The following is a 20,796-nucleotide window of genomic DNA, read 5'->3' on the forward strand; positions in this document are numbered from 1 at the left end:
AGTGGATTGTTTGTTGGGCAATGATTTGGAGTCGTCACAATGGTCAGAAGTGGAGCACCGGACTCACATGGAAATGTTAGGTTTGCCAGCACATGTGTTCGCTGTGACTAGGTCACAGGTCAGGAAATGCCCCACTGAACAGGTGCTGGATCCTGGAACAACGGACCAGACACCTCCCAAGAAAAAGAGCAGTAGGGTTAAGGCTGCGCCTTCCCCCTTGCCCCAGGTCGAGGATCAAGTCTCAGAGGAGGCTGACCTACAGGAATTGAGGGAAACTGAGCCGAGAGAGTTCGAACTTGATCAAGTTGAATTCTTGGGCTCAGGGGGACCCTCAAGGGAAGATCTGGGGAAGGACCAATTAGACTGCCCTTCTCTTGAACCCCTCAGACAGCAGGCTGCTGCTGAGGCTGCTGGGAACGCCACAGGTACCCACAAGGTATACTGGGAAGATGGACTCCTGTACACTGAGGCAAGAGACCCCAAGCCTGGCATGACCAGGAGGCTGGTCGTCCCCTTGTCTCAGCGTGGTTTCCTACTTACCTTGGCCCACGAGATTCCCTTAGCAGGTCACTTAGGCCAGACGAAAACGTGGGACAGGCTTGTCTCGCACTTTCACTGGCCTCACATGAACGAAGATACCAAGGAGTTTTGCCGCTCCTGTGTCACTTGCCAAGCCAGTGGTAAGTCAGGTGGCACGACAAAGGCCCCCCTTATACCAATGCCTGTGGTGGGGGCGCCCTTTGAACGGGTGGGGATCGACATAGTCGGTCCCATGGAACCACCGACAGCGTCAGGGCACAAGTTTATACTGGTGGTAGTGGATCATGCCACCAGGTATCCTGAAGCTATTCCCCTTAGGACCACTACAGCACCTGTTGTGGCAAGAGCCCTAGTTGGAGTATTCTCCAGAGTGGGCTTCCCTAAGGAGGTCGTCTCCGACAGAGGTGCAAACATTATGTCGAGCTACTTAACTGCTATGTGGAAGGAATGTGGTGTCAACTACAAGTTCACTACACCCTATCATCCACAATGCAATGGGCTTGTTGAGAGATTCAACAGGACCCTAAAAGGGATGATTCATGGACTACCGGAAAAGCTTCGGCGTAGATGGGACGTCCTGATCCCCTGCCTCTTGTTCGCCTACAGAGAAGTCCCACAGAAGGGGGTTGGCTACAGCCCTTTTGAACTTTTGTACGGGCATCCTGTAAGAGGACCCCTGTGTTTGGTGAAGGAAGGATGGGAGAGACCTCTCAAAAAGCCTGCAGCCAACATAGTGGACTATGTGCTCGGCCTCCGCTCGCGGATGGCTGAATACATGGAAAAGGCATCCGAAAACCTTAAGGCCAGCCAAGAACTCCAAAAAGCTTGGCATGACCAAAAGGCTGTCTTGACTGTTTATCAGCCCGGACAGAAGGTGTGGGTGTTGGAGCCAGTGGCCCCAGCAGCACTCAAGGACAAATGGTCCGGGCCCCACACCATCCTGGAGAAAAAGGGAGAGGTCACCTACCTGGTCGACCTGGGAACTCCCAGGAGCCCCCACAGGGTGCTTCATGTCAACAGGCTAAAAGCATATGTCGACAGGAAGGACATGAGTTTGCTCATGGCCATAGATGAGGGACAGGAGGAGGAGAGTGACCCTCTCCCCGACCTGCTCTCTCAGAATCCTGACGATGGCTCGGTAGATGGTGTTGTCTTTTGCGGCAGCCTCTCCGACCATCAGCAGAGCGACTGTAAACAGGTTCTTCAGTCGTTCCGACATCTGTTTTCTCTGACACCCAGTCAGACCGATTGGTGCACCCATGAGGTCGACACTGGTGACAGCCTGCCCGTAAAGAGTAAAATCTACAGGCAGCCTGATCACGTCAGAGACTGCATCAAAAGTGAAGTGCAGAAAATGTTGGAGCTGGGAGTCATTGAACCCTCGGATAGCCCTTGGGCTAGTCCCGTAGTTCTAGTGCCGAAACCTCACACCCAGGGTGGTAAGAGAGAGATGAGGTTCTGCGTAGACTACAGGGGTCTCAATGCAGTCACTAAGACTGACGCCCACCCAATACCAAGGGCAGACGAGCTTATTGATAGGCTGGCTTCGGCCAACTACTTAAGTACGTTTGACCTGACAGCTGGGTATTGGCAAATCAGGTTAGCTGAGGACGCCAAGCCTAAGACAGCATTTTCAACCCCTGGTGGGCATTATCAGTTCGTGGTGATGCCCTTTGGTCTGAAAAATGCACCTGCCACCTTCCAACGGTTGGTGAATCATGTCCTTACTGGGCTGGATGACTTCTGTGCGGCATATCTTGACGATATTGCTGTCTTTAGCTCCACCTGGGAGGATCACCTGGTCCACCTGCGGAAGACGTTAGAGGCACTGCAAGCAGCAGGTCTCACTATCAAGGCCACCAAGTGCCAGATAGGGCAGACACAGGTTGTATACCTGGGCCACCTTGTCGGTGGAGGTCAGGTTCAGCCACTGGAGAGCAAGATACAGTCAATCAGGGACTGGGCTCCTCCAACCACCCAGACTCAGGTACGAGCTTTCTTGGGCCTGACTGGATACATCGTGACACCATTAAATGAACTGACAAGTAAGAAAATGCCAAAAAAGGTTCAGTGGACAGCGAGCTGTCAAAAAGCATTCGATGACCTAAAGCAGGCCATGTGCACGGCGCCTATCCTCAAGAGTCCGGACTACTCCAAACCATTCATTGTCCAAACAGATGCTTCTGAGTTGGGTGTGGGAGCTGTTCTTTCTCAACTGAATTTTGATGGTCAAGACCAGCCCATTGCTTTTATAAGTAGACGGCTGACCCCTAGAGAGAAGAATTGGTCAGCTATTGAGAGGGAGGCCTTTGCTGTGGTTTGGGCCCTGAAGAAGCTGAGGCCATACTTGTTTGGCACTCACTTCAAGATTCAGACCGACCATAAGCCCCTCTTGTGGCTAAATCAGATGAAGGGTGAAAACCCCAAACTGCTTAGGTGGTCCATTTCCCTACAGGGGATGGACTTCACAGTGGAACATAGACCTGGTACTGATCCTGGCAATGCCGATGGGCTCTCCAGATATTTCCACTTAGAACAAGAAGACTTACCTGGTCAAGGTTAGTTAGTTGTTCCGACGTTTGGGGGGGGGGGTCATGTAGGAGAGTAGGGTCTGCAATCCTATGATCACCCAGATTTTTTTGCTTTTGTTTCACTGGTTTACGACTTTCTCTGGCTGTGGGCCTGCCAATCAGACCCACAGCCTGGCTGTTCTCTTTCTAAATTACGAGATGTACCCTAGGTGCATATACCAATTGGTACTGGGCCACCTTATCAGACCCTGTAACCCAGGGCGTAGGTGTACCCAGGGCCGCCAGGGGCTGCAGCATGTATTATGCCACCCCTGGCTGGCCTCCTAAATTTGACACAACTGGCTGCCTGACAGCTGGGGCAAAGTCGTGTAATCACCCTTTGCTGTAGATATAGTAGCCCTATATCTAACCCTCCAATGGACACCCGAGTTCCTATCAGTCACTCCTATGGCAGGCCTTGACAATCCTGAAGGCAGAGTGCATGGGCTCGTGTGAACTAAGCTCTGGCCCGAGCCGAGCCCGGTTGCAGCTTGCGGAATCAAGACCCAATGGCTGTTCCATGATAACGCGTACCATATCGGTAACTTCGGTGTCGCGTTATCAAGACATGTCGAGTAAGGTGTCATACGAATCGGGATGCTGCCCTCTCATCAACTCTGGCGACGAGGTTAGCATTCCGCCCTTCTAGAGGGACACGACATGTACGTGGCATCTACATTCAATTTGATTTGGAAACCTCTCATGGGGTGGTTGAGGCTATTCCCTCTGATAATGTTATTGCAATTGCTGCAGTGGTGACAGGGGCGTGTGCCCGTGTGTTTGACTGGTTCCTTTATTGGGCTTGATAAAATTTCTTTAATGTTTTTAGAGCGAGTGTGAGCGAAAATGGGGGGTTCTTTGAAAAGGTCACCAAAGTCTGGTTCAGAGGATAACAGGCGCCAGTGTTTCATCACGATGTTTTTAAATTTTCTACTGGATGTCGAGTGTCTGGATATTAGTACCATTCTTTTGCCTTCTTTCCTTTCCTGATAGATCCTTTGAGGGCTTCTGTGCGAGGAATGATTGATGCTCTTTCAATGGCATTCTCTACTATTTCCTCAGGATATCCTCTGTAACTTTCCCTGTAGTCCGTCATCCCTGTTGAGCACCACCCTCTAACTCCGCGTTCACCACGCGAAGTTTCTGACACTCCGCTCCAGACCCCACTGAGACGCCATTGAGCTTCAACCACCTCAGTAAGTTTGATCTTACCGTTAGGCAACTTTGAGGAACTCCGTGATTCCTTGCCTCAGGATTAATTTATGCTTGTAACCTTTTTTGTTCCTTCAGACTCCATGAGGGGATCAACTTTAAATCTATACGTAAGTCTCGTTATGAACGAGCAGCATGTTTATACTTTCACTGCACCCGCGGTAACTAGCTTTTCCCTTGGCACGTTAATGCATATTTATCCTTTTGCATGAACTCCGGTTTTAAACCAACTGCGTGAGTAACCAGCCACCACCTTTAGCCCTCACCTTTGTTCGTCTGTTTTTCACCGATCCAGTTTGTCTATAAACAGTCACCATCCCCATGCACCATTCACATCACGTGGACGTTATAAGAAAATGACTAATGCCCAGATGATATTTTCTCTCCCTAATATTGATGTGTTCTGTTATTATGAAATGAAGTATGTGTTTTTCATTTGTGCTATTTACTTTGATAATTGATTAGCGCTATATCCTGTTTCTTCGCAGCGCTCCCTGAGGAAGGGCCGTTGGGCTCGAAATGCATTGGAGCATTTATTTGCATAAAATTGTCTTTGAGTTGAACTTATGAAAGCCGATACATGAATTCATAAGAAAACGCATTTATGAAATAAATAAATCGGAAACTAAACTGCTACGAATCTATTGGAGTCATTCACTTCACTTTATGAACACGACCAGTGTGCCCAAGTGCAGGGATGCGCCTACATGTGTATGTGTGTGTGTATTGGCATTTATATAGCGCACTCAACCAACTTAAAATATGTGGAATCACATTTATATTTCTTCAAAAATATGTACAATAAACACTTTCATGTCCAGGTTGGTTACCCAGTCTGGGCAAACTGCCTTCCCACAAGCCCTCAAGTGGTGTCCTCTCCTGCACTCTCGGTACTTTGCACCTGCTACTGGCAGTTCAATCCCAGAATTGAAAGTCTCCGTATAACTCACATAGCTTTTCGTTCACAATTCTGTTTTTCTTAATTTGCATACATGAATTACCCCACTCAGCAACTGAACATAATCACCGTTCTACCCAAATTGAAATTCCACCAATCATGGTATCGGACCGGTAGCATTTATGCAGGAAGAGGACATTAACATTACACAATAGTTTTTAGCACAATAGTGCTTAAGAAACCGCTAATATCACAGTGGTTCAAACAAAAAGGTAGTGAGTATTCTTGAGAAAAGAAAAGACAAGTACAGGTAATTAGCTTGCATTATTTTCCTAGTATCCTGTTGTTCAGATTGGCATGCATTACAACAAAAAGGCATATAGACGTATCATAATTCAGGCTCTAGACTACCTGGATGCGGAACTGTCACCATGTAGATTTAGTTTAGTTTTAGACATGTCAAGAGTGTTTTGGCTGCCATCGAGATCCTTCTTTTTGGCGCCAAGGTTTCTAAATCTCGGGCCTTTTTAACCCACCTGAGTTCTTGATCCCCTTTCGATTTTGAGGCTGGTTCAGAGGGTCGACTGCCAACAGTGTCTTTGACTCCTGGGATTCTTTGCGTTTATGCTTTCCCTTTGATCACAGTTGGTTTTGGTATCAGGGCAGCCTTAGATTTTGAGTCCAAGAGTCTGGACTCCTTGTCACTGCTTCCTCGTGTTACCGGACACTTTATTTTTTTGCTTCTCCATGAAGACTTCTTGGTCTTTACCTTCTCAGTCTCAATGATGTTTTATATGTCTAAGTCTTTTCACAGGCCTACCTAGGGGTCTTCTTGCTTTAGAGTCAGAGGACCTTTAGGTAGGTCTTCACCATATTGTGCGCACCTCTGCTTTTTGCTTGTGGTCGCTGCCCTCTGAAATGTGGTCTTCTGGCATGCAGATGTTTCAGACTTTGTGGTCGTCTTTTTAGGAGTACTTATGGTAGCACTATGGGCAAAATCTAAAGGGTATATGCTCCAGACCCTACCTTCATTCTCTGAAGGTTGTTTTTTGTTCGTGGGAATAATGTCATCTTCTCTACATCGTTGATGTAGCCACTAATTACCCATCAATATCTTTTTCCCCCCAAAAGTCTTCAGCGAAACAAGTTGTGATTGTTGAAGTCTTCTACGTCAATGCTCTGCTTCGAGCCTCAACAGTAGAAAAATTAATCTGAAGATGGCGGGCCAAACAAATGGGTTGCGTGTAGGGGCATCTAATATCACAGAAGTTAGGACTAGTACTCCAAAAGGGTACCACAAATGGCAAATTGTATAAAGTGGGATTTTCAACAAGCCACCAAAGCATAGAAAGCTCATATTCTCAGGGCTTTGCCCTTAAGCAAAGTCTTGGAGAATTTCTGTGCATTTACTGTAGGTCTTCATAGACCTCTAAATTGTTAAGATCTTCGACCCTTAATGTATGTAGATAAGCACAATGGTTAGGGCGTGTCATTGCCAAGTTAATGTGTAAAATGGACAGACTGCTGAAAATAAAGTAAGGGTGCATCCTGAACAGAACACAACTTTCTTTAAAATCGGTTCTGGACTCAGACAAAAAGTGCCTTAAGCTAATCAAAACAGGGAGAGGATGTATAAGTACCAAGGATGAAGCATTTCAGATTAGAGGTATTAAGGTTCAAAATTCTTAGAGGGAATGGAAGTAGATGGTGCTGTGTATTGGAGACATGATTGTGTAGGAAAAGAACATGTGAGATAAATGGTCATGGATATGCAAATGTGCAATATAATCTATTTAGTTGATTAGTGCTTTAGGTAAGGCTATCCTTTGAAGGTCAGCTTGACCCTTTTTTCCCCCATAGCTCACCTTCTCCGGTATTTACTAAGTGACTGGGCTGCAACCAGGCGATGACGAAAGATGCAGAGGTCATATTTTTAAGGGTCTAGTGGTTGATCCATGCTTAGACTGCATATTATCAAGGATTTGGCAAATGTTACATAGTTACAGCAGAACAGTAATCCTTAAAGAAGAAGCACATTACCTTGTCCAAAAGTCTGGCAGTCGTCCTTGGTGGAGGGCACTCCACTTCTTTCTTCACACAAATATCATCCAAAAACTTGCGCATTTCTGCATTTAAAAACATTGAAAAGAAAAGCTGAGCCTACTGCAGTAGAACATTAAAGTGGGTAAGAGATAAAGCTTCAAGGAGAACATGCTAGTTAGTACACCACTAAGGAAAATGTTTTAATATATATAACGGTTCACTCAAAAAACAATACTCCTCCCATTTTCAGGACGGAAAATCTAACTTAATGTTGACTGTAGTTATTGTGAATGAGCCCCTCAAGCTGGTTGTAGTTAGGTAGTATGATTCAATTTAGCTTGCAGAACAACAGAAACGTAATATGGACGCCTCAGGGATCTAAGCAACAGGCAGGTGTAGCCCCTAGGACCTGATGCAACTGCTCTGTTCTGAACTTGGAGCAGAAGTACACCTGCCTCCAGAGGCGCATCTACAACCAACATATGGAAGGACAGATCAGCATGCTATTCGGGGCAGAGCACTGCAGGAAACTGGCAGGGGTATCCAACTCTTGAGGTTGCTCGGTCTTAATTATCCTCCCTCTTGCTTTTCTATTCTAGGTAAGGGGTTTTTCCTGGATAAAATTTACTTTGTTCGTTGCTATATTGCACTAGTTCCGGGTTACCTGTGTTAAGGGCAGGTAAGTTGTCTGTGACAAAGGCCAAGGTACGCCACATCTGGAATCAGTAGTGTCCCAGTGCCAGCTTTGCAATGCATGTGTGTGGTTTACTCAACCCCAGGAGTAAGTGCAATATGTTATGGTAAAATGTCTATGCCCGGTGTAGGTACCCGTGTAAGATACAACCTAGAATATCCGATTTGTGATTTACCTTCGGTCTCAAACTGCTCCGTGTCTGGAAGTGATACTCCCAGGGCTTTCTCCAATTCTTCTACCATGCTGATCCTTCGGAATGGAGGTGTAAAGTCAACCTCAAATGCTTGTCCTTCAGGTCCTTCTGGGTGGTACATAATCTTGCAATCACCTGTGATGTGTTTCACCATACCTGCAAGAGAAATCATGTGAGCTCTGCATTTTATGTAACCCGTTCAGCCATTTAGTTCCTTTGTGGCACATTACATAAAAAAAGCCTGTTCTCTGCTTTCCTGAAATACAAATTTGCCTATTCCATGCCCGCATGTAGAAATCATTTCTAGAAGGACGTTTTGGCATCCCTACCTACAGGGTATGGTCCTCCATCAGACTATGAAATTGCTGTGGGTGACCAAAAAGGCAATACTGTAGTGGAGGTGTATTGGGTAATTTATGCGAAATAGTTTGAGCTTTTTTGCCATGTTTCTAAGGAATTTATTATTACCAACACACAGGTTGACCGTTAGCTATTCATTGTTTTGGCCAAATAGTTAGTGGAAATTCGGTGTTATGGAACTAAACGAATGCAAATTCGGTGTCATGGAACTAAACAAGCAATAAATTGTTAATGTACTCCACAAACTTTATTCACTAGGGAGAGAGGAGTTGGAAGTAGCATAAAATGCACAGAGGTTTTTTTAAACATCAGAGTACATTAAAACTCACTAAAGATCAACTTGTGAGAAAATATACGGGAAGAGGTTAGCCACAGTGACAAAAAAATAAAATAAAAACAAACATAGCTGCGGCCTTGCAGATACCAACAAGCAAGTTTTTTTTCCTTAACTCAGTGGAAGCTAGCCTGGGCCCCACAATGAACACAAACAAGCATTTGCAATGCAATAGGTCTCGCCTTTACGGAAGTTTAAGCTATTGACATTGTAAATTGACATTGTAAATGCAAACAGCTTAAACTCTAGCAAATGTGAGACCTATTGCATTGCAAATGTTTTTTTGTTGTCAAAGCCCCCATGACTACATAAGTTACCTTACCATCAGGTGGTTCTCCAGTATTGGTGTCTTTCATAGATTCACATGCTTGAATATTCCCAGTCCTCGAAGTGGGAGTCCCACAGTAAATAAAATAGCAATAACATACCAATAACATATGTATGTAAATATAGAACACATAAAATAATACTAGAAAATACATAGTAAATACTCAAAAACAATTCCTACATAGGAATACATGGTAGAGAGAGAAAACACTTGTAACATATTCCTGTCATTATGTTAGTCCTAACTACAGCCAATCAAGCGCCTGCACCCTTCCAGAACCTTTTCAGAGCTCAGACCCTCAGATTTTCGTAGCCCAAGAGTGACAAAAGAGTCGATGAGGAGAAGCGAGCCTCTGAGGGGAGGTGGGTGGGTCGCATGTGAATCTATGAAAGACACCAATACTGGAGAACCACCTGTTTACAGGTAAGTAACAATTGTTCTTATCCAGTATTAGGGTTTCTTTCATTGATTCACATGCTTGAATAGAATAGAGAGCAGTAACAGCCGAAGAGGCCCGATTGCTATGTAACAGCATGGAGAAAATCAATGGGACAATAATACAGTCATGCAAGTGCTGATAGCAATCATATAAAACCAAAGCGGAGGAGGGAAGACAGAGGCTCACCTTACTTAAAAAGATGACAAAGTACTGCCTGACCCACTGCTGTATCCGCCTCGTTGATGGCATCCAGGCAGTTGTGCTTCGTGAACGTGTGCCTGTTGGACCACGTGGCTGCTCGGCAGATCTGATGAAGCGGCAAACCAGCAAACAGGGCGGTAGAGGATGACATCGCCCTGGTGGAATGAGCCCTCACTGAAGATTGTAGAGGCTTGCCGGCTTGTTGATGGCAGAAGATAATGGCTGAAGAAATCCAACGTGCAACAGTTGGCTTGGTAACAGGGCGCCCTTTACGCATGCGTCCATAGGCAATGAACAGTTGATCGGACCTGCGAAAAGGGGCTGTCCTGTGGATGTAAAATTTAAGGCATCGTTTGATGTCTAAAGAGTGCATTCGTTGCTCTGCCGGATATTGAGGATCAGCAAAGAAAGTCTTTAAGAAAACAGGTTCATTTAGATGGAAATCTGTAGGCACCTTTGGCAGAAAAGTTGGTATGGTGCGAAACACCACACAGTCCAGTTTGAATTGGAGAAAAGAAGGTTTAATAGTGAAAGCGTGAAGATCACTCACGCGACGAGATGATGTCAGAGCAAGGAGAAGGGCTACCTTCCAGGTCAGAAACTTAAAGTCCACCCTATGGATAGGCTCGAATGGCACCTTCATTAGTTGGGCCAAGACGACATTGAGATGCCAAGTGGGAGGAGGATGCCGAAGAGGTGGTAACTTCCGGAACAGTCCTTTGAAAAACTGACGAATAACTCTGGAAGAGCAGAGAGAGGAGGAGCCATCCTGCCGGAAACAAGAGATTGTCGCCAAGAAAACTCTTAAAGTAGCATGGGAAAGCCCTGATTGAGCCAGGTGACAAAACAAAGAACGGAAGTAGATGCTCCGGAGTGGAATGGATAGGATGGATATTAGTAGCCGTGCACCAATGACAGAACCTCTTCCATTTGAGCTAGAAAGTCTTAATGGTAGGCGGAGCTCTGGCCTGAGCGAGAATGTCTCTGCATTCCGGCGAGATATTTAAATGCGCAAATTCAAGGTGCTCAGGTTCCAGGCCGACAATTGAAGAGAGGAGGGGGTTCGGATGGCAAATCTGACCCTTGTCCATCGTGAGGAGGTCCGGTCGAGGATGGAGGAGGATGGGCTCGCACTGGGACAGAAGGAGCAACTCCGAGAACCACGCCTGTCGGGGCCATCTGGGGGCGATCAGGAGAATGTGGCAGGGCTGCCTCCGCATCTTCCACAGCACACGAGGCACCAACGGAAATGGAAAAGCGTAGGCGAATAGATCGCACCAATTCATCAAAAGGGCATTCCCGCACGACCTGTGGTGGGGATGCAAACTTGCGTGCGATGGGCATTTCCGGTTCTCTGGGGTTGCAAAGAGATCCAGAGACAGACGACCCCACCGTTGAAAAACGAGGTCTGAGTTGGTTGATGCAACTCCCACTCGTGGGTCGACGACGTGTCCTGCTGAGGGAATCCGCTAGGATGTTGGAGATGCCCGGCAGATGCACCGCCGTCAAGGTAACTTGAGGACAGATTGCCCAATCCCAGATCCACTGAGCCAGCCGAGACCAGAATGGAGACCTGGTTCCGCCCTGCTTGTTGACATAGTGCATGCTGGTGGTATTGCCCATCTGAATGAGCACCGATTCCCCTTGAATCACAGGATGGAACGACTTGATTGCCAGAAAAATGGCCATCAACTCCAGCCTGTTGATGTGCCAAGAACGCTGAAGCAGAGACCATTTGCCCTTGATGGAGAGGCCTTGAAGGTGAGCACCCCAGCCTTCTAAGGAGGCGTCCGTTGTTAGCGTGAGTTCTGGAGAGGAAAGAAGTCCCTGTCGCAAGGTTGGACGGTTACGCCCACCACTGGAGAGCTGTTCTCATGCGAGCGGTGACACCAACGAGTTCGTTGAAGGAGCCGGTGACCTGACACCACTGTACGTCCAATTCCTCCTGAATGGAGCGAGTCCGTAGTCTGCAATTTGGGATCAGTGCAATACAAAACAATGCCATCCCCAGAAATGACTAAGATCCGGACTGAAACGGACAGTTTTGCCCGAATCAGACACCAAGAGGATTTTTAGTTGACGCTCTTGGGACACGAATGCCTTTGTAAGCATCGTGTCTAAAGTAGCCCCCAGAAAATTCCTGCGGGTAGCCGGTTCGACCTGGGACTTGTCGGCATTGATGGCCAGGCCAGGCTGAGAGATCGAAACACGTCCCGACAAAGACAAGTGTCGTGAAGCAGCTGTTTGCGAGACTGACTTGGAGGCAGTCGTCCAGATATGGAAAGATTTGGACGCCCTGGAGACGCAGGTAAGCCACTACTGGAGCCAATACTTACGTGAAGACACGAAGGGCGGACCGGAGGCCGAAAGGCAACACCTTGAACTGGAAGTCTCTCCGTCCCACCCGGAAGCGCAAGTACTTCCGATGCTTTTGGAGAATTGGAACATGGAAGTAAGCATCCTGAAGGTCGATGGTGGTCATGAAGTCGCCCATGGAGAGAAGACGCACGATCTCTACTGGTGTAAGCATGCGGAAGGATTGGCTCTTGAGGTACCTGTTGAGTGCTCGCAAATCCAGGATCGGTCGCCAGTCTCCCGTCTTCTTGGGTGTTAGGAAAAAACGGGATTAGAAACCCTTTCCCCTCTGAGACTTGGGAACTACTTCGACGGCACCTTTCTGAATTAGAAGACCGACTTGAGGGAAAAGCTCCTTGAGGTGGGGAGGAGGCGGGCCAGACGGTGGAGTGGGAGGAGGAATCTTGATGAACTCTAAAGTATGGCCCTTTGCCACAATGTCCAGAACCCGGCGGTCCGAGGTGATGGAGGACCACTGAGAAAAGGACAGGGAGATTCGACCTCCAACACTGGGGGGATACACAAGTCATTGTCGTTTGGGAGTGGATCCTCTACAGGGGGATTTTCCCCAGTAGGATTTGGGCGATTGCTGCCGGGTGGACTGCTGTTGGTTGGATGAGTAACGTTGAATACCTTGGTGGTAGGAGCGATATGGAGTGTTTCCTCCACGTAAAGTTGAGGAGGTGCCGCGTCTGCGTGCACCACGAAAAGGCTGCTTCCGAAACTGTAAAGTCCTCAATGAGCGAGCAGTATCAGTGTCCTTCTTAATGGACTGTAATGCCTCATCTACATGCGCCCCAAAAAGCGACTCACCGTCATATGGCATATCCAGGATTTTGGCTTGTACTTCCTGACGAAAGAGGTGGACCGTAACCAATCATGCCTCCACGAGACCGCTGCCCCAGCAAGCTGACGAAAGCCAGTGCACGCAATGTCAACTGCGCAATCAATAATCTCCTCCGATGTCCTCTCTCCATCCTGCAGAATCTTTAAAGCTTCTGCCTTGGAAGCGTCAGGGATGAGGGCCACCAGGGTAGACAAGTCCGACCACCTCTGGCGGTCGTAGCGGCCTAAGATGGCTAAAGCATTACCCGCCCTCACCGTAGTGGATGCCATAGTGGAGAATTTACGTCCAATAGCGTCCAGGCGACGACCCTCCCGATCCGGAGGAGCCGTAATTGGAGATGTTGGATTATGGGAACGACGTTGTGCAGCTTGAGTGACCACTGAGTCAGGCTTTGGATGAGCAACAAGGCACGCTGGCAAACCGATGGGAGCCTTGTATTTTTTCTCAAGGCGAGGAAGTTGTGCTGGTAGTGAATTTGGAGTTTGCATTAATTTCACCCCTTCAGTCCATATAAAATCTATGATGGGTATAGTGTGGACTTGCTTGAATGGTTGATTTTTAAAATCATAGAAGAAACAGTCCTCCTACCTCTGGACTCTGGGCAGCTTGAAGCGCTGGGCCGCTCTATCCATCAGCTGATGGAAACTTGCAATGTCCACCGGAGGCGAATCCCCGGACTCTACCGGAGGAGGGGAAGGCGTCTGGATTTGGTAGTCCCACTCCACCATGTGGGTGGCGTCGTCATCATCATCATCATCATCATCATCTTGAACTTCTCCATCTTCTCGTTCTGGAATGAAGTCGTTATCATCAACAGGGTACACCGTAGTGTGTATTTTCACTGACGTCTGAACTTGTGGAGAAGGCGTTGGTGGCTGTGGTGGTGGGACAGTGACAGGTGCCGCCGCAGCCGCAGGAACATGAGGCACAGGCGAACCCTGTGGAGAGGGCGGGAAACGCCGGTTGTAGTCATCCAACATATGTTGGAGATTTGAGATGAGCGACAAAGGCAGTGTCGCAGTTGGAACCTGCACAGAATGTTCTTCTGCCTGAGAATATTGGTCGTCATAGCCCGTGGCAAACATGGGCGAGGGAGGCTGTGGATCTGGGATGGATAGCTGGTCAACTGGCCGCTGACGACGATGGTGCAAGGGGTCGGCGGCGGAAGAGTCAGACCCGGTGGAAGACAAGGGCACCAAAGGCAATTAAGCAAACGAAGAAGGAAATCCAACCGCTTTGCCTACCACAATAGAATATTACCTGTCCAGCGTGACTTGTTGTAATATTTGTTTGTCTCCTTTTCTTATCTATGTGATCTGTTGATTAATTTCAATGTATGTGAATTGAATAATTTAATGAAACATAAAATGAAAATATTTAAGAAACAATGTCTGATCCAAATATCTATATAAAATAAAATGAGTATATCAAAATATATTATGTTGCTATATTTATAGTAGTACATTTAAGGTCGTTTTTTCTGTTATGTTTTAATGTTTGTTGTTTGAGAGAGCTGGCATCTATTGAGTGTTTGCTATAATAGTATTTTTCCTATAGCAAACGAAGGAACCACAGTCGACGGTGACGATGGCAGAGGCGTCGACGAAGTCGCTGCAGAAGGATCCACCGTCGACGGAGCCGCCGCTGACGGAACCATCGTAGACGTTAAGTTAGTCGACGAAGTCGTCGGCGTTGATGAAGCCGCCGTCGATGGAGTTGTCGCCGACGGGACCGACGTCGAAGAAGATTTCTTGTAAGCTTTCGTCGACGATGATTTTGCTGACGACTAAGCAGATTTCTTTGTCGACGACGAGGCAATAGGTATCGTCGACGAGACAGTCTTTAAACTAAGCGATACCTTAGTCGACATGGAAGACGTCGACGACGATCTGGAGTCTGATGTCGTCTTCACTGTCGACTAAGCGATACCTTAGTCGACATGGAAGACGTCGACGACGATCTGGAGGCTGATGTCGTCTTCACTGTCGCCGTCGACGATCCGGAGACGCTGATCTCGTCGTCGGGACAATCGTAGACGCTCCCGTCGACAACAAAACATGTTTCGGAGCAGAAACATGATGGGAGGCAGTAGAAGACGCCTGAGGGCCAGGTCTCGTGGGAGTAGATGTAGTAGGAGGTGGTGAAGACACCGCAGGAGCCACAGACAGGGAAAGTTTCTTCCTTTTTGGAAAAGGAGAAGGCATATGAGTAAAGACGCAATTTCCCACAAGAAGAACAAGGTCTAAATAAAGACTTCTTACTTGAAGACATGCTGAGAAGACTGGAAAACTTGAAGTTGAGAAAACTGAGCAGAGCTCAGGGAGACTCCCTTCACACGACATGCGGTAGAAAATCTGAGGGTCTGAGCTCTGAGGAGAAGGTTCTGGAAGGGTGCTGGCGCCTGATTGGCTGTAGTTTGGACCAACACAATGACAGGAATATGTTACAAGTGTTTTCTCTCTCTACCATGTATTCTTATGTAGGAATTGTTTTTGAGTATTTACTATGTATTTTCTAGTATTATTTTATGTTATTGGTATGTTATTGCTATTTTATTTACCGTGGGACTCCCACTTCGACGACGGGGAATATTCAAGCATGTGAATCTATGAAAGACACCCTAATACTGGAGAACAAAAGTTACAGGGGTGTTATGGGGTCAGATTTTACAACCACAAAACCTTGGGAATTCAGCGTTTATATTTATAGTGAACTTAGGGCATACGTTATAGTTACTTGAGAGACCTATAACTTGTGCCCCAAGGTAACTAACTGCGGAATTTGGTTTTGTAATTGTAATATCTGAACCTAACTATAGTGTCCCTGTAACCTTTGGAGTTCTGTTGAAGACAACAAATATATATCATGCATTGGGCTGTTTGATATATCATTTCACTTCCCATGGACTGATTGCACAGAAATGGAAGACGGACAATTTCACATCTCAAAAGTACACAGAGTCGGACATTAAAATTCTTGTGATTAGAAAAAGTAAAGTGTTGTTTTCCCTGCAGCACACTTGAACAGCCAGGTCTAATGGTTCAGTGGACTAATGCATCCGGTCAAGGAGTCTGTGCTCGCTCAGCCTTTCATCGTTCTGAACATTGGTAACAAACATGGGTTACTCAGGGCCAAGATGCCCTAAGGGGTGAATATGCACTTTTAGGAATGCATATATTGAGCTAAGTTTTAGCCAACATGCAATTCCAAACCCCTTGGCTTTCCCAATGTTTTTTAGATAAAATGTATTAAGCCTAAATGATAAGCCCCTCTGCTTTCCTTTTACTGGGACTTTTCTTTTTTAATTAAACTAGACTGGTGCAGTTTAAAATAAAAAAATGATTCACAAGGAGCCACGTAGTTTGAAACTGCGCTAAAACATTGCAAACTCAGAGAAGCAGACTGTCATTTTACCGGGCAAGAAAACTGGGAATAGACAGTTAATGAAACCCAGAGCCTGTGGTCCCAGGGCTGCGCTGCTGACCGCAAGTGTCAGCTTTCTGGCAGCGTGAAGCGCCGACCTCGCGAACGAGTTGTTTTCCTCCGAGTGGGGCTGTGCTGGGTGTGGCTTCAGCGCAACACTGAATCTAACTAGGAGGACGGGGGGGGGGGAGGAAGGAAAAGTGAAAGTGCACAATGCGCGCGCTGTGTTCACGCGGGGATAGGAGATGTGCATGTGTACGGAGTGCACATCTCCTGTCCGTATGGAGTGCACATCTCCTGTCCATACACATGCACATCTCCTGTCCCCCTTCGGCAGAGAAAGCGACTATAGGTCTCGCCAAGGAGAGCAGCGCATGCGCTACGTCGCTAGGCTAGACTTAAAAACTGAACATGATCGACGTCGTAAGGACAATCATATGATCCCTCACATGAAGACTAGGATTCATGGAGAAAGAAACAAGCTTAAAACTTAGGTAAATTAGGAGAAAGAAAAAGAAAGCTGGATAAAGGTTGGGTGAAAGACAAAGTAACCATGAAAGCCACAGGGGGGAAAAAGCTAACTGCAAAGTGAAACAAGAAAGTAAAACACAAAAATAAAAGACAAAGAAAAACAGACAGAGCGAGAGGGCCAGACTGAAAAAGAACGGCACAACCAAAGAAGAGCCAGACACAAAAAGATACTAAAATGCTAGATACTTGACGAGGCAAACTGCTATTAAGAGACAGCAAGAGAAGAGCTGGAGACGCGTGCCAAGATGAAGATGGGGACATTGAACACGCTCATAAACGGAGGGTAAAAGAGAATGAAAAACGGGGAAAAAAATACTGAATATGTCAGATGCTAGCATAGAAATACTTAAAAAGAGGTAGAGAATCCCATAAACTGAAAGATGCAGAGCGAAGGACTGAGACAAGAATAGGACATTGGTTTGTATTTAAGAAAAATACTTCCAACTGCATAGACAATAATAAATGTTTACCTCCCATCTTTCAAAAGTATGTGTTAAACACTTCCACTTGGAAATCCAATCTAAAAACACTCGTAGTAATCATAGACCAAGAATGATTACACATCAGATGTAACAAAGTATTGATAAGTGCATTAACACACATGCATAGTAGTATCACATTCTAAAGTGCAAGATTTTAAAGAGCGTCAGCTGCACATTTTGTGCACAGTAGTTTGAAACTCGCCCTGGGTGTGGAGATTTCCACCTCAATGGTTACCAAGGGTAGGGGCAATGAGGTAGCATTCATTTTCACCTCAGAAGTGGGCAAAGAACCTTACAGGAAGGACACCATCACCACGAGTAGCAGGGTGAGGCCTTTCATGGTAAATGTGGTCCCATTTATGCAAGTGTAGAAACTGAAGCACAATCAAGAGTACACACAGAGTATCAAACCTTGGGATACTTTAATAAATGTAATATTCTGATTCATATTGGGATATATCAGTGCTTAATTTGTAACTAAAAGTGCCCGTGCCTTCCTCAGGAGGCACTGCAGATTGCACCATGCATTGCCCCTGCCACCCCTACCAATGACCTCACCAGCATAACTACTAACCATCACACTCCTACAAGAGTCACAATTCAGACTATTCCAAACCCCCAAAGCTATGATAATGGCTTGGGCAGCAGGAATTATAAATTTAAAATGTTTAATTAATAAACACCTGTTATATGCTTCTCTTTAATTTAGACAAATAGCGGCACCATGTGAAAGACCGGTGTTGGCAATGAAGTGCCGGTGCCGAGCACCAGAAACCACCGGCTCAAATTAAGCATTGGATACAAAATGGCACCTGTTGGAATGCATGCAGGAAAGAAGGAACGATCAGCAGGCCTACACACATTGATATCAAACGTAAAAACAAAAATGGACGGTTAGGAAATGTCAGGGTTTTGTTAAAATGTTACATGTCTAATTGCAGAACTGATGCAATTAGGGCTCTGAAAAGCTATCACAAGAAAGTATGAGTGAGGAAGATAACAAGTGTAGAATCAAATTGGAATTACCTATTTGAAGCAATTAAGTGTAATGATGCCAAGTAGTGTTGGTGTCTTGTAGGTTATGGCATAGACTCAAAGAGGCATGACAAATGAAATTCGACGTAGAAGTAAAGACACAAAGAACTATGCTGTGCAGCCCGCTTGGTTACAACGTGATAACTGGATTCTCTATGATGAAGTGTTCAATGGAATTAACTTGTGCCGTCTTTCTACAGCACCAAAACCTGTGTTGCAATTGATACAGTATGTAGATTATTCCACTGATTCACAACTTTACCAGTGTTGTTGCTCAGGTGTTATTCCACCTCCCTGGCGAGGATCCATCCTTCAGACAATATATAAGAAAGGGCAAGTTGATCAACAGACATTTTCCAAGCTAGCTGCTCCATTGGATACTCATTGACATATTTTTGACAAAATCTTGAGCAACAAGCAAGGAGTTAATTCAGTTCATACAAACTGGTTTTCGAAACATCTGCTCAACAACTGATAATATGGTTTGCAACTTAAGTCAAGCTTAGTCTCTAACAGACATTGAACTGAATTGATAAGTCTTCTTTTGAGTTAAATCTAAACTATAGAATATAAAGCCATCATTATTCCAATTATTACTTGAACTGCACTCTTAAACATGGGTCAGGATTAGGATTTCCAAAAACCAAGGTCTTTCCCCACAGGTTTGCGATCTCCAATGGTTTAATACAGCGGTGTATTTAAAACACGTTTTATTGTACATATGGCTGATTAACTAGATCTCTTATATGTGGTCACCAACGAATCTCCCAAGGTTGGGCGAGAACAGCTTTATTGCAAGCCTGATAGTGAGGATTTGATACTTTTGTTCTGAACACCGATTGGCCTACAGAGGCTGCTGAACACACTGCAGGTATACACTAGCAACATCCACTGGGATATTAGATTAACTAAAACCGAGAACATGGCAAGTCTTATAGCAAAAGCGTTCTCTAATCACCCGCAGACACATCGAAACCCTAATTCTTGCTGAATAAAGTAACTCTATGCTCAGTGATTTCACCAATCACAACATCAGACGCCTTCATTATTGTCACCCCAATATCCTTTGACCCCGCAAGGCTCTCTGGCACGTTTGTTGATGGACTTCAAGAAAGCCTTTGATTCAGTGGGATAGAACTATTGGTTTGCTGTTCTGGAGATGGTGGATTTGGAACAAGAAGGCATGCATATGCGCATCTCATTATATACCAGGCTAATAGCAAGGGTATGCCTTACAGGTGATTTTTCTCTATCCTTCTCCATTAAGCAGCACTGTCCACTATCTTCTCTGTTCTTTGCCCTTGCAATAGAACCCCAGGATAAAGTCTTGAAGCTGGATGAGGAGAGCACGGTCTTCAAAAGGACCAGAGTGATGGAGGACAGAATCTCCCAAAACGTAATGACTTGCTTCTTTATCTCAGTCACTCCCTTTCATCAGGACCGCACAGAATACTCTTCCTAGGTCGTCAGGTATCCAATTTCAAGGCATGGGGGGTTCCCCCTTAAATACTATATTTAGGGGCATTACAGGGGAGTGACTGGTAGGGACCAATGATTTTCTTACCTAGTGTGTCTACATCCTCTATTATGCCACCCTCCAGTGGGAGTGGGGCATAGCTCTAGCCATGGTTGGATTATGACCGCCATCTTCAAGATGATGGGCACTGATAAATGTGCTTTACTTTGCCTCCAGCATCTTGAACGGTGGAGTTGGCAAAGGGGGCCACACCTCCTATTCTTTCTAAGTTTTATCCCCAGTTTCACCCACCAAAAGTGGATGTTTGAACCAGATGCTGCCCTCTGCTGCCAGCAGCAGAAGCGAAGGTCGCATGACAGAGGCGGCAAGGCCTTTGAAGCTTATTTATTTATTTTATTTTGAAAGTTTTATATAGCGCGAACAAGATCTTTGCAGATATCAGAGCGCTTTACAAAGCCGGGAAAATCAACAAGAGATTGAAATTAAACATAATAAGTGGGAAGGGTAGGTACGTGGGAGCAAAGTAGTACAGCACATCAATAATATAAATATTACAGTTAAATGTGTGCATAGACAGTCAGTAGCGTCAATAATACAGGTGAAATACATAGTCATAGAGTTCGAACAGAATAATACAGATCGGTGTAGAGTCTTTCCAGATCCACGCTAATAGGTCAAGTGTATTTGGCCATAAAAATAGCTTTTACTTCTTTCTTAAAAAGTGTGATGGAGGAGAGGAGCCTGGTTTCAGGAGGGAGTGAGTTCCAGATCCTGGGTGCCATTCCAGAGAAAGAGCGTTTATACGTTTTTTCCTTCCGGAATCTTCGAGGTTTT

At 45.9% G+C, this 20,796-nt stretch overlaps 1 protein-coding gene across 3 annotated transcripts in view; it reads right to left on the minus strand.

The window, feature by feature from the left end:
* The window catches only part of KARS1 (lysyl-tRNA synthetase 1), a 115,750-nt gene that overhangs the window by 31,875 nt on the left and 63,079 nt on the right, over nucleotides 1-20,796 (minus strand). For all 3 annotated transcript variants that reach the window (XM_086945471.1, XM_086945469.1, XM_086945470.1), the window contains 2 exons: nucleotides 8,133-8,306; nucleotides 7,261-7,346 (listed from right to left, as the gene is read on the minus strand). In XM_086945471.1, the coding sequence (XP_086801597.1) occupies nucleotides 7,261-7,346; nucleotides 8,133-8,306 (260 nt within the window). The remainder of the gene's footprint in view (nucleotides 1-7,260; nucleotides 7,347-8,132; nucleotides 8,307-20,796) is intronic.

The sequence above is a fragment of the Lissotriton vulgaris genome, chromosome 12, assembly GCF_964263255.1.
Source record: "Lissotriton vulgaris chromosome 12, aLisVul1.2, whole genome shotgun sequence".
NCBI classification, from domain to species: domain Eukaryota; kingdom Metazoa; phylum Chordata; class Amphibia; order Caudata; family Salamandridae; genus Lissotriton; species Lissotriton vulgaris.